Raw genomic sequence first — 13559 nt, 5'->3', positions numbered from 1 at the left:
CAGCTCCGAACCCACATGTAAGGAATGAATGAAGATTAACATCAGATTGCCTTTTCTACACAGACAGTAAATCCAAAAATCTGAAGACACTTGGTGTCAGACACAAACTAAATGTCCACAATATGCCAGTAGTAACCATCCTACACATTTCATGAGCAAAAAGTAGTTGTAACCTTCTGTGGCTACAATGCCAAACTTTCAGGAAGTAAAGCCATGGGGTCAAATTCAGAGATGTGCAGCACTGGAGGCGAGAACTGCAGTGCTTTACAGCAGAATACTCTGTTGCTACTCCATTCAAGTTTTGTAATAAAATCTCAGTGTGAGTCAGTGATATAGTCTTTCAAAGACCAGCCATGCCACAATCTGACATTCTGCATGTTACAGTTTTTTAATGCAAGTGCTGTGGTAAACTTCAGCTCGTTATGCTGTACACAATGGCCTAAAATACTTTTGCGCACTTAATCATCAGAAGTAAAAATACCATATTCCTCCTGAACACAGAAGCTAAGGTAATCCTGACATGTAAACCCCCAACCACAGTTTAAACTCATACAGTACACTGCAAGATAGTTTTGTATGAATCTTTGTGGCCGGAACCATCACTGAACTTAATTCTGTAGCTGAAGGTTACTAGATATTGTTCATGGTTACAAAGAAATGGTCCTTTACTGCTTTGTACCGCCATCAGCAGTATTGTACAGCTATCTGGCTGTACTGGCTTTACCTGACATACATTACTGGTAACATTCTTATGAAATGACAGCCAAAGATAATCTCGTCTACCAAAGAGACATTGTCATTTTTATGTAACAGCAAAATATGCCTATTTTACATGCTCAGAGAGGCATGCCCATATTTTAGACTCTGTTGCAATACTCGCCTTAAAAGCTATTAGGCTGTGCAAATCAAAATGAAAGTGGTATTATGAATGAACTTTGCAATATAAATTTCACAATATCATCATGAAGCAGGACAGGGATATTAAGATCTGAAGTCAGAGCAGAATTTAGGCCAGAATGTCCTTTGGTTTGTAAAGGCTGCAGTCTGTCAATTTAGTCAGCTAAAAATCGTGCATCATTCAGTTCTCCTCAGAGAAAAATAAGGCGGCCATCAAAAACATTAACATATGTTTATATGACTTCAGACCTAAAGGTAGTATGCGTTTCTGTAAGAAAGTGATCTTTTCATTCATTTTTGCTTCTTGAGGCACAAAACATTACATTAAAATGATTTTTTTCATTAAAAAAATACAAATGCATCTTTATACTTTGGGGTAGACACCCACTCCAACAATTTTTTTCAGCCATTTAAGAATGACCAACTTGGAGATGTAGACTTTTAAACACAAACAAAACAGACAAAACAGTATTTTGGGGATACACCACCTGAAAATGCTCAACAGTTAAGGGATTAATCTTGCGGGTGATTATGCAGTCGTCACTACTGACATTAAGTAAAATCAGGTTTAACAAAAATAATGAAACAACCTGCTTACTTACTCAAAGTTTCTCTTGGTGTTGGCTCAGTCAGCTACCAGAAGGGAAACATTCTGCACCTCATCAGCTGCGCTAACAAAATGCGAATGGAAAGCTTTTTACAGTGAAATCCATCTATGGAACATATAAAACTGGCAGCAAGAAAGCCTTCAAAGAATGCCATTCAGCGAAAGCGATCACTCTGTGTTAAGCAGCATGACCACAACAGACGACTTGTAAGCAGCACCGACTGCTATTCAATATTTAAGTCCTCTTATGTATAATGCTAGGGAGAAACTCAGGATGTCTGACTCGCATAATTTAAAAGTATTTAGACAAAACATAACCAAGGAGTGATTACGACAATCTTACCAACCCCAACATTTTTTTTGCTACTGAAACAGGAAAAGCATGACTAACACAAAGAAAAACAAAACAATTTAGAAAACAAATGAAAGTTTATATAAAAAACTGAACAAAAAGTACAACTGAAAACATAAAAAAAATCACCAATAAAAATGCAACAACAAAACACAGTTAAAAATTAAGACCAGTAAATATATAGCAAGCAAGTTATACAATAACCCCTGAAATACTAACCAATCATGATTAGCCTTATTTAGCAGTCACATGGCCATTCGATCAACAGCTGACAATGCTAAGCTGTCAAAGAACTTGCACAAGTTAAAACCTTTCAAACATGTAATGTTTAGATAAGACCTCATTCCCATAAAAAGAAAAAAAAATTGCGCCACCTCTCTTCTCTAGTATGGGATTCATTTTTCTTCACATAACATCTTTAGTTGCATTTTTTGTGCACATGTAAGATGCCAAAACTACAACAAAAGTATAGAATTTGTGCTCTCAATTTACTTTTCTAATCATCTGTATCAGACTCACATTCCCTTAAAAGCTTAACCATAAATTCTCCCACATAATATCACGTTATTTCTGCACACACTCAAAGCAGCTTTAAAATTATCAAGACCTTCTGTCTGAAGGTGATAAGACTAAAAGGTTAATGTGCAAGCTTTTATTCCCAACATAGCAGCCAAAACATGGGGGGAGAGGGCATAAGAAGGGATGTGGTGCACCTACATCCAAATCCTTCCCCAATTAAAGGCAGCCGAGCAGACCTGTTGTCCACCTCTGAAGACAACTATTCGTTCTCTTGGGTAAAAACTACAGCCAAAAAACAATGGACTGTAGTGAAACAAAGTACAAAAGTAAAGGCAATACAGCAGCATCAAATTAAATGCCAAAGGGAGATGGCTATTAAAATTACAGACAATTACCATTTCTCTAGTGCACACAGATAACTTAGAATCCTTTCTGAATGATACAGTTAGCTTTTCTTTATCCTTTTAGTGCACTTTATAAAGAGGGACACAGAATGTGTTAGGACAGAGAAAAGCAGTCACTGGTTACAGCTACCATTATTCCAGCTCTCCTCCCCACTCCCATAGCCATGGGTTCATTAAGGAATGTATAAGAGTGCACAGAGTATTTCAGCTAAAACGGAACTTTCTTCCATCACCAGGTGGTTGGGGGTAGGGGATTTAGACTCAATGTGATACCAAAATGCCCAGGACTGTCTAATACGTAAGCTATTCTTCAAGATAGACAGTAACAGATTACACTGACCACAGGTAAAAGAAGCCACCTGGTGTGCAGCAAACAGAATTTAATAAGTTACTCATGTAAGAGTGGCCCAGGTATTGAGGAAAATAGCAAAGCAAAGGCCAAAAATGGACAAACCACAGAAAACATAAAAGTACATATAGTTTTAACCTAGTCTCAGCAATAAAGAAAATAAGGAATGCAGAAAAGAAATTAATTTGAAAGACTAAAGCAATTTAACTGGTCAGCTCTAGCACTGCTCCACATGCATTTGAATCCTTGCATGCTTTCCAGCCCAACCTGCTTTGATAAAACCACATATACCAACACTATTAAATGATATGTACTTATTTGTTAATGGGATTTGCTTAAAACCTAAAATACTAATGTACCTTAACCTGAAGTGGGACAGTCACCGTATATCTAATGGCAATAAATGTTCTCCTAAAAGGGTTACCCACTCAGCTTTATAAATACAGATTAGAATAGCCACCAAAATGAATGATATTACTAGCCACTGCTTAGCAGCTATTAAGTGTAATGCTCACCAGTACACCAAATTAAAGACACAGCCAGCTACCCATACAGCCTGATTCAACACTTTACTCTCAAAGAGATGGGAAATTATGCAGATGGGGTGCACCACAGAAAAACTTGCAAGGAAATAACAGAAGCACTTCTGAAATATCAGACTGCATCCACATCCAACACAGGTAGTCACTGACACAACAGAGAATCAAGAGTCGTGGTCAGCATGTCCTACTGAATGAACACGTTATGCTGCAGTGGAAGATGCATCCAGTTTTGTACCAAAAACATAAAACAATTCTCGGAATCCAGTCCGCAGAACAAATTTAATAAAAATGCTTGATCAAGTGAATAATGTAAGGGCATTCATCCCACCACCTAAGACATCTGACTGCAGTGTGCGGTTCTCCTAAAACACACACACACAATTAGATCAGGTTTTCTACATATATCAGTAACTAGTGTATGAACACTTGCTTCTTCCTTCTTCAACCCAATATCTGTTCTGAGAGGAGTATTCTCTAAATACTGTCCGCAAGGACTAACAAGCAAGCATGCACGTGTTGGAAAAGTCCACTGTAAAAGATACAGAATACCATTTGTTACTACAAAACTGCCGCATCTACCAGACACACAGACCCGGTACCACTACAGTTACAGTTAGCTGGTCCTGATACCCCTTCAGAGTGCCCAGAGTAATAATAATATATATATATATATATATATATATATATATATATATATATATATATGTGTATATATATATATATATATATATATATATATACATAAAATCCAGCCTCTAGACAGCATCGTCGTGCTAGTCTCCCTTTGCTGGGAGAAGTGCTTTCACTTTCACAAATGTCCACAGTGCCAAAAAATGCAGCCTTGTGAGAAAATTCTGTAAATGGAACCATCTCCCAGCCAAGCGCTCCCACTCGGCTTTCTGGGTTGCAAAAACACAAAACAAAACATTACTAAATTTTTAACCTGAACATATAACTGAAGAGGTATCACCGAGAGGGAATACAATTGCACAGGAATGGGAAACTGTAAAATGACATACCCAAACGCATGAGGAGGAATGACCACAAGACAGTCAGGAAAAGCCAAATGCATAACACATTAAAATAATGCCCAAGATTACACAAAGAAGCACTAGCAAAAATAAGCAAATCATCTCAGAGTCTTACAGCAAACCACTACCACCTCTGGATTTGATTTTTGAAAAAATGGTTGGGACACTGGCAACTTTAGATACGAGCACGGTGGCCATATTTATACTGAGGTAGAAAGGCCTCCAAAGCTCTACAGGTGTGGCAACCCCCCCCCCCCCCCCCATTAGTAGCATGCTTCATAGGTACATGAAAACTGCGTCTACATATGAGTGCTGCTTCCCAATTCAGGATTCAACATGGTATTTACTAGTTTTGGAAAAGTAACCTTTACATCCAAATTAACGTAAGAGGGGTGCAGAAATGTTGCATCTGACTAACAAAAATCAGGGAGAAAAAAATTACAGTAATACGAGCAGCTACATGTCAAACTGTTGAGAAGAGACAGACTATGTGAATGGGAGACGTATGGTGCACCACATGCTGAGGGAGGCAACAGTACAGTCTACTGCCGTGAAGTACCCGTGTCACTTTACTATTACTACAACTGCTGCCTTCAGCTCATTGACCACCAGATCACTGTCAATTAGTAAGATGCTATTTAACTGCAACACAGCTGGACTAAGGAAGAATAAAGACATACAAACTGGAAGTGAGCCTGTAAACTGGACTTCTTCACTCAATATTTGCTAAAACTCCAATTAAGTATAGTATGACATTTGCATCAAATTAAGTATCAACCCTTCAAAGAACAGTATCTAACACCCCCAGGTATAACAAGTCTGAACTTGACTTTTCATTCATTCTACTCTCCTTGTCTTCCATAAACAAGATCTATATGGCTGGAAAAGAGGGATGGTATGACAAAGACAGACAAAAGCACAAGGCATTCAGTTCCCTCATCCTTAAAATACACACAAGGCTAAAGGAAAAATGGTATGGAGCTACCACACACAAGGGATGGAATTTGTACCAAACCTGCACATTTTCAACTCTTGTACATCAAACAGCATACCATCAATACCATCATTTAATGGATCTGTTGTGCCTAGCATTCCCTTAATGCAGACCATGCAAATTCATAGCAAGTGTACAAGACTGAACCAATTTCTCCTACCAGACTGCAATCTAGCAACTAAGTTAGTTTCACAGCCCATCTTCTGCACTGTTGTGGATATGGTCTTGAAGTTTAAATAAATAAACCCACTTTGCTATCTGTTTCCTGAGAACTCCAAAATAAATGCCGCATGCATGCAGTTCCAGTCACTGGCTGTTGCTTCGAGTTGTAACAATTCTGCCTATTTCTACAGCACTATCGTTCTGCCAGGGATGGGTGTTTTAAAGGTGCTGGAAAGCCCACACTTCAAAAAGTGATTTTAAGAATTACATTCTGGGATGAAAAAAGCATCTGTTACAACTTTTACAATGTGTGAACCTAACCTTCCTGCAGACAGGAATGCCGCTGAAGGCCTTTAAATACTGCACTAACCAAGTAAGTAGTTATCACTGCAAGCTTAGCATGGGACAATTTATACCAAGAATTTTACAAGGCTGCAACTTTACCATTTGATGTGCATGTCAAACTTATTAAAAGGTCTGCCAGTTAACCTTACAATATGGATTCCACACTTATCAAGTGGCTAAAGAGAAAATCAGTCCTGAAAAAGAGAGAGTTAATCAGCAGTCCCACAACGTACTGCCAGTGCTTGGATTTTACAAGTCTTGAGCAAATGAAACAGAATGACAGGCTCTATCACACATCACATACAACTGCAAGGCTGTGGTCTCAACAGTATAAGTGAAGGATTTTTAGTCATATATCCAGCTATGTGCTGTCCTCTTGTATTATTGATGTGGCATTCAAACTGACACAGAAGCATTCCTGCATAAACTGAAGATATGAGTACATGTCAAATTTAATGGAGAATAAGCAGCTCCTCATGTACTACAACCCTCCCCCCAAATCCTAACATTCACATTAGAAAAAAACTTCTAAATTAGGTAACGATAAAAAATGCGATGCTAAATATCAAAATAAAGCCCATCAATGGCTGCCACGTGGACCTTGGTAGAAGCTCAGCTACATATCAATTTTCTTTAAAATCACAACTGGTCTGAAAGAAATATTAGTGTATATGACAAAAGCAATAGGATTCCTTGTTTTGCATAAACTAATGAAAATATATCGACAGAGCTGGTGCTTCACTGCTTAGAGAAAGCATCCAAAGAAGGAAGCCATGACACCAAGGTAGAAAATGTCAACTTATCACATCAAAACCACCACCTCATGAAAAAATTAGATGCGACAGTTGAGCGCCACACTGTGAAACTCCAAACACAAGCAATGTGCAGAAAAGGGATCAACACCTCGTCTACTTCATAGCCAAAAACAATTAGTGCAGTTCAGTAGGAAAAAAATACATTTTCAGTATCAATCTACTAGTGGGGTCCTACTTCACAGTCCTCTACACCTGGATTCATCTTTTCTACCAAAAATTAGACTTTTTTGGCATTTCCTACACTCAGACATACCCTTGTAATGGATCCAACTACACAAGTAATAGGCATGCCCTTATAATGGATCCAACCACATAAGTATCTGTCCATCTACTAGAAGGCAGCTTGTAGTACATTAAACAGGAATGAAGATGTGCACTCCCACACAGACTGACTAGTGGTACTAGCATACACTTGCCTGGTTCACAGGGAATTTAACTGCGAAGTCTGGATGGGTGCACTGTCCACACACACACACACACACACACACACACACACACACACACACACACACACACACACACACACACACACACACACACATTCAGAAGGTTGGAATACTCAATGAAAGAAAATCTCTTGCACATCCAGTAACATAGCAAGAATGCACATCAACGTAAGATGAAAGACTCTCCTTGGGTCTTACAGGTGGGGCAGAATCTCATGGAGCATTCACTTGGGAGGAAGTAGAGGACTGCAAAGTGGAGGTCAGATGTTCAGGCTCTGGAGCAGACAACCAAGAGTAGCCCAACTTCCAGATGGCTGAAGCTATATTGGTTGGACAAAGTGGTACAACAGACCTAATATCTGAGTTGTCAACATCTGGGAAAGAACGTTCTAAAGCAAGTACTGGAGGCAACCACTCCCACAGTGGAATACAATCTGACCTCGGCAAAGGCAAGAAGACAGTCAGTTGATGCCAGAAAATAATACGTGTGTCACTGCACTGTAAAACTGATAACTTTAAAAGCTTTACACTTCTAGGGCCAGGAGACAGATCACCAAGCCAAACAAGCATAGATACTACAGGGAATCTCTGAGCAAGCAACGTACCACCAAAGAGTAGGCGTTCCACTTTCCTTAGTTTAAAATATGGTACAGAGTACAAGACAGTCCACACTGATAGCCATTTTCACTTGAAGGCCCGAATGAAATGCTTTCTAGAAGCTTCAAGGACACAGCTATTCAGCCAGTGAGATTAAAGGGAATAAAACTTGGATCAGGTACCAAGGTGAGAAAGCTGTTTAATGGACGTTGCTGGCCAACAGCAGGGATCTCCTTACCACTTGGGAATGAATAAGCTAAATCCTGAACTGAGGCGAGCATATTTAAGACTTAACGCAACTACATCAAACTCTCCTCTTACAAATGCTGCAGTGAGCAGAAGATGGAGGCAGTGTCACCCCTGACAGCAGGAGGGCTTATCTCTGAAGTGACACACCTTTGAAGAGTCTGGACAGACAATGCAACTGAAAGCACAGCTCCAGAATACTACGGGGGGTTGTGGAATGATATAGAGCAATTGCCAGCACACTCGTCTGTAAGGATGGAAACTGCTAACAGAATGAAACTCGCCTCCCAACCAGAAGAGCAAAGTTTACTGCACTACAGACTGGGTGCTGACCCCAAAGAAGGAGGTCCTGAGAAGAAGCTCAGGCCTACGGCCAAAAAAAAAGGCTAGAAAGCACAGCTTAAGCTCTAAATGGACAAGAGCAAACCTCCTCAGGGGGAAGGGGAAGCAATGCCCTAAACTAAAGGAAACTTAGTAAATATTTTCTGGGAAAGGAAACAGGCCTGTTTCAGAAAGGGACCACTTAGAGTTATGTGGGGACATACCACCAGTTAAGGAAGAGGCCATTTACAGTTTTGTGGGGACTGACCACTAGTTCAAGGATTTACAAGTAGACACCAAGGGAACATCTGAATGTGTGGTGGCAGTGCTGCCAAATTCCTCACAGTATATAGAAATGTCCAAAACCTCTTAGCTTTGCCATAGCTTCATGAAAATATGGTTGCACGCTTACCCAGACAACAGAATCTGGACCAAATTCAACCTGCAAACTGTGCCTACTCCCAAACTGAGACCTCCTAGACACACAAAGGACTGTCAAAGAGCAGAGAGAGAACGCATTTTTTTTAAAACAAAGGACATATAAACTCAGCAAGTGCCAAGAAAGGCATCTGCAAAAAACATAGCAGTGCTAAAAAAAATTATGACTAATGGAGTGGGAACCCCACAGAGAAGCTCTCTAAAATCCTCAAGGCAGGGTAACCAAAAGCCAGCCACTCCAAAATGAGAAATACAGGGAGTTCACGAGTCTCACTTATAATGGACAACATGAGATGCTCTAGATTCAGCATCAAAAGGCAGCCCCCTTCCCAGAATGATGTCCAACCACAACAGAAAAGCTTGAACTACTGCACAAGAACCACTGGCATTAAGCTGCAACTGCTATCAAGGACTTGGGAGGTACTGGACCCAGTATGTCAGATAGCAAAGACTAAGCAAAGAACCACATACAAACACCTGCTCAGTCTGGTGAGGGGAAATGAGCAACCTCCATCTTTCCTCTGAAAAGGGGCATTCCTTTATTGCCCTTTTGCAATATATGCCTACAAGAGAAACAGAACATAGTGGGGGTTGCAGAGTGTCTCAGCTCCTAATCCATTTGATTTAAAAAACAGCTCTCACAACCAGTATAGATGCCCTCTCCCATCTGAGTCAAGCTCAGGACTGGAGTTCTGACTGCAGCAAGAAAATAGGTAAAGGTGATTTCTAGTTTCCAACCCACAGAGGAGGAGGATAGATATGACAGGCTTCCACGTCTTGCCCTCAGGATGGCAATAAGAATTTCTCTTCTTAGAAGACCCTGTATCAAGGATAGGGAAAATGGTCTTCCTAATTTAGGTGGTGACCTACTTTCTCTTAAGGAAACCCTTTAACAGGAGTCAGAAAGTACTGGCCATGGAAAACTCTGTCAGCTCTCAAAATGCAACCACAGCCAAACACATTCTGTGCAAGCAGTTGCCTGAGCCTGCAGCCCTGCACACAGTATCCATGAACCCTAAACTACATATGAATGTCTGTTAGGCTAGTTGAGCATCTGTACAGAGTTTGAAATACAACCTTAAGCATCCCCACTGGTTCCATTTGAAAGGCATGAAATTTGTACAGAAGAGGACTGGAGTGCAGAGCACTAAGCTCCAGTATGTAGAGACGTACAGTTGTGCCACACCATCCAAACACTTGAGAGACTCCTTTTATCAGGTGGCAGGGGAGACAAAAAAAGCAGTGGGCCCCTGGGATGACAGGCAGCATGAAGAAATGACAAAGGAATCAGCGGAGGGTGCTTGGCAAATCACTCTAACTGGCCAGAAGTCTGCCTCCAGCTGGCTCCAAGGGAGGGATGACTAGGGAGTGCAAAGGCTTCTTAGTCCGGGGAGGGAGAGAGTGCAAAAAGCTGAAAAAACAAGCTAGATTTCATTAGCCATATGGAAATCCAAAACAAGGAGGTGTACAAATGAGGGGGGCATCAGCAGGGCTCACTGTTGTTACCCTTTTCAGACAAGGGCCATCCACCAGGTTCGCTGAGAGGCAGGCAGCTTTACGTCCATTATATATATATGGACTTGAGCAAACCAATTCCAGGGACTTTCCCAATATTAGTTGGGACAAAAGTCGAATTTGAATGGGCATGTGCAAATGAGAAGGGGAAACAGCACTGTCATGCCTGCTGCTTGCATTACACCAAAGTTCATAAACATGAGATCCTGCACCCGTAACTTAAACTCCCACCAAGAATCAACCAAGTATTTGATATCTCAAGGGGGCGGGGAGGTATCAGGAGATATCTTTGTTCTCAGCGCCATAAATCCATAAGATGACTCAAGGGGCCACTCCTCGATATCAAGCTAGAAATGAGCCAGGCTTGAGCTGATACGAGTCGATGACTGGGTTAAAAAAATCATTCCCCCAGTTGATAGGCCTTTCCTACACCTCTAATCCACTACCCCAACAGGCAGAAGCTACTTTAATTCCCAACAAGGACAGAAGACCACAGCAAAATGCTTTCTTCCCCAGTCACAAGAAAAAGACCCCTCCAGCCACTCCTAGAAGTGTCCCTCCTTTTACCATCTAGTGCAGTATTTGGGCAAGTTTCAAGCACAAGCAAACAGAGAATGAACATAGGCTCCTTAACAGACATACATCAACAAGGATGGAGATCCTAACTGCTCATGGGGGATACGTGAAGTTTTATGGCTGAAACTCTTCAACAACATGGATCCATATACATTCACATGTACACATAAGCTTAAGAACATCTGTAAAAACATTAAGCCAAATTCTGATTAGTCAAAAGATGGACCAAACCACAGGACTTATCTAAAGAGGTCCTCAATGTCAGATCACTGCTTCCTCCTATTTAAAACTCTCTCCTGGACAACAAAATGCATTTTCACTGTAACATTTACACTTGCCTAGCTATAGAAAGGGCAGGCAAATGTATAATTGTCCACTTTTTTAAAGGATGATGTATGTGACAACAAAATAGTTCCAACAGTTTTTTTGCCACCATTAAGAAAAGAACCACTTAACTGTCATACCAAGTCAAAATCTGACAAAGAATGCAATAAACTATAGAAAAACGATTACTGCCGAAAAGAAATACTTTCAGAAGGAGTAAAGCTCCACCCCTTTTTGTTTTCCATAGGTGGAGTAAGGAAGGGAGGGACAGCAGGTCAATTAAGTTTTACCAGTCACAAGAACCTTGCAAAACCTATTTCTTATCACTCAGAAAAAGTACAATGGAGGCAGTATTCATAAAAGAAGTTTAAGGTGGTTCTCTCCAGTTCTAATTAGCTGACACCTGACACTTGGCCCAAGTTAACTGAAGAAGTCAAAGTGCTTTAGTATGCTTAGGAAAACAAAGAATCAGTCTATTTTACAGCAGTTGTTTAAAGAGGATCCTCTATTTAAAAATTAAATCAGATGAAACCATGGTCTGATATATATCCAATATGGGCAAGCAGCGGGGTGCAACAAAATTACAATCAAAATCATACTGACTAACCTCCCCTACTCAAAAGCCCACCCTCCCATTTCCAAGACTCTTGACAAGCTGAAACTGGCCACCAACAGTGTTATTTTTATTTGGTCATGCCTACACAAGTGAATGTGTTAAAATTCCCAAGTCCCTGTTCCCAACAGAGCTATTTAAGCCAAAAAAAAAAAAAAGGGAGAGAGAGACAACTATAGTTCATGGCTTACAGGTGACCTGGACAGCTCCCCTCGCATAGATCTTTCACCGACAAAAAAGGCAGCAGTCATATTTGCCTTAACCCTGAAGCAGTTCTAAGACTGGACAGCAAAGAAGCAACAGGTAGAATAGTGGTGAAATTCACTACAACTCCTTTCCACAGCTTCACCGTCACCAAGCTATTACATGAAACATAATACCCGGCAACAAAACCAGGATATACTGGACATTTTAAAACTAAGCAAAGTGAGGTTGCATTTTATGCTCTGGACAATAGCCTTTGGTAAATGTACACACAACACACTTTACAGTGGTCAGACAGGCACCCCCTTCCCCCAACTTCTATAATCCCAATAAAAACTGTACTGAAAGGGGATAAGAAGAAAAAAAATTGCAGCACACTGCCCGGATCATCCGGAGACAGGAGTGATTGACACAAGTTCAGTGCATTAAGTTTAAGACTGTTCTTAGATGTTAGCTGTTCTTCAGAATCAGTTTGTCTTCTAAACACTTCAAGGAATTGATTGATGACACATCTTCCACGAAGCGTTGGCATGCCTCAAGTGTGATCTGTTTGCAGGAACGAAGGTCAATTCTGCATATTTTTACACAGCGCTTGAACAAAGGCAGGCACTGGTCTGTAAGACGATTACATCCTGATAAGTCAAAAGATCAAAAGACAAAAGAAACAAAGCGTAAGTAGATAATCACAGTTAACATTAATTTATACAATTTCTCATTTACAAACTCTTCAACCTAATTACAACAAAATGAAATGGTGAGGGCTCTGGTTTAAGCTTATGTAGAAGATCTCAGATACGTGACTATGAGCTGGGTGCCTTTTTAGACAGTTGCTCACTAATCATACCCCAGGCACCAATTAAACTCTCAGCACAACTGAATTCCAAAAAACTTTAAGGCTCCACTTCACTGTCCATTGAGCTCTTGGTCCCCTTAACCATCATGATTCCATTCATTTTCTACCATCCATTAAGGGAACAGGGGGTGGGGGATGGTTAATTATGGTCATCATAGTCCAATACGATATATACAATCAATGCATCATACTGGCCTCAAATTGAATGCTGTCACATGTACGCATTCAAAGATATACATTCATCATACATAAGCTAAATTCAGGCTTCCCCCCTTCTTAACTCTCTGGTGTTCAGGAAGGACAAACATCAAAGTGGCACATCTCCCCCTCCACAAACAGGAAAGGACTGGTTAAGAGGCAATCATTCAATTCCCCTTTCTGACTACTCTGACAATAAGGCCTACAAAAT

At 40.5% G+C, this 13559-nt stretch overlaps 1 protein-coding gene across 1 annotated transcript in view; it reads right to left on the bottom strand.

Annotated features, from left to right (window-relative positions):
* Positions 1–6129: 6129 nt before the first annotated feature.
* The window catches only part of FBXL19 (F-box and leucine rich repeat protein 19), a 1144361-nt gene continuing 1136931 nt past the window's right edge, over positions 6130–13559 (bottom strand). Inside the window, exon 9 of the mRNA XM_044086223.1 lies at positions 6130–12929. Coding sequence (XP_043942158.1) covers positions 12748–12929 — 182 coding nt within the window. The 3' untranslated portion in view covers positions 6130–12747. The remainder of the gene's footprint in view (positions 12930–13559) is intronic.

This window comes from Protopterus annectens, chromosome 10.part0 (assembly GCF_019279795.1).
Source record: "Protopterus annectens isolate FY-2018-M chromosome 10.part0, PAN1.0, whole genome shotgun sequence".
NCBI lineage: Eukaryota > Metazoa > Chordata > Ceratodontiformes > Protopteridae > Protopterus > Protopterus annectens.
Note: the sequence above shows the minus strand (reverse complement) of the source record. Positions and strands in the feature narration are given on the sequence as shown.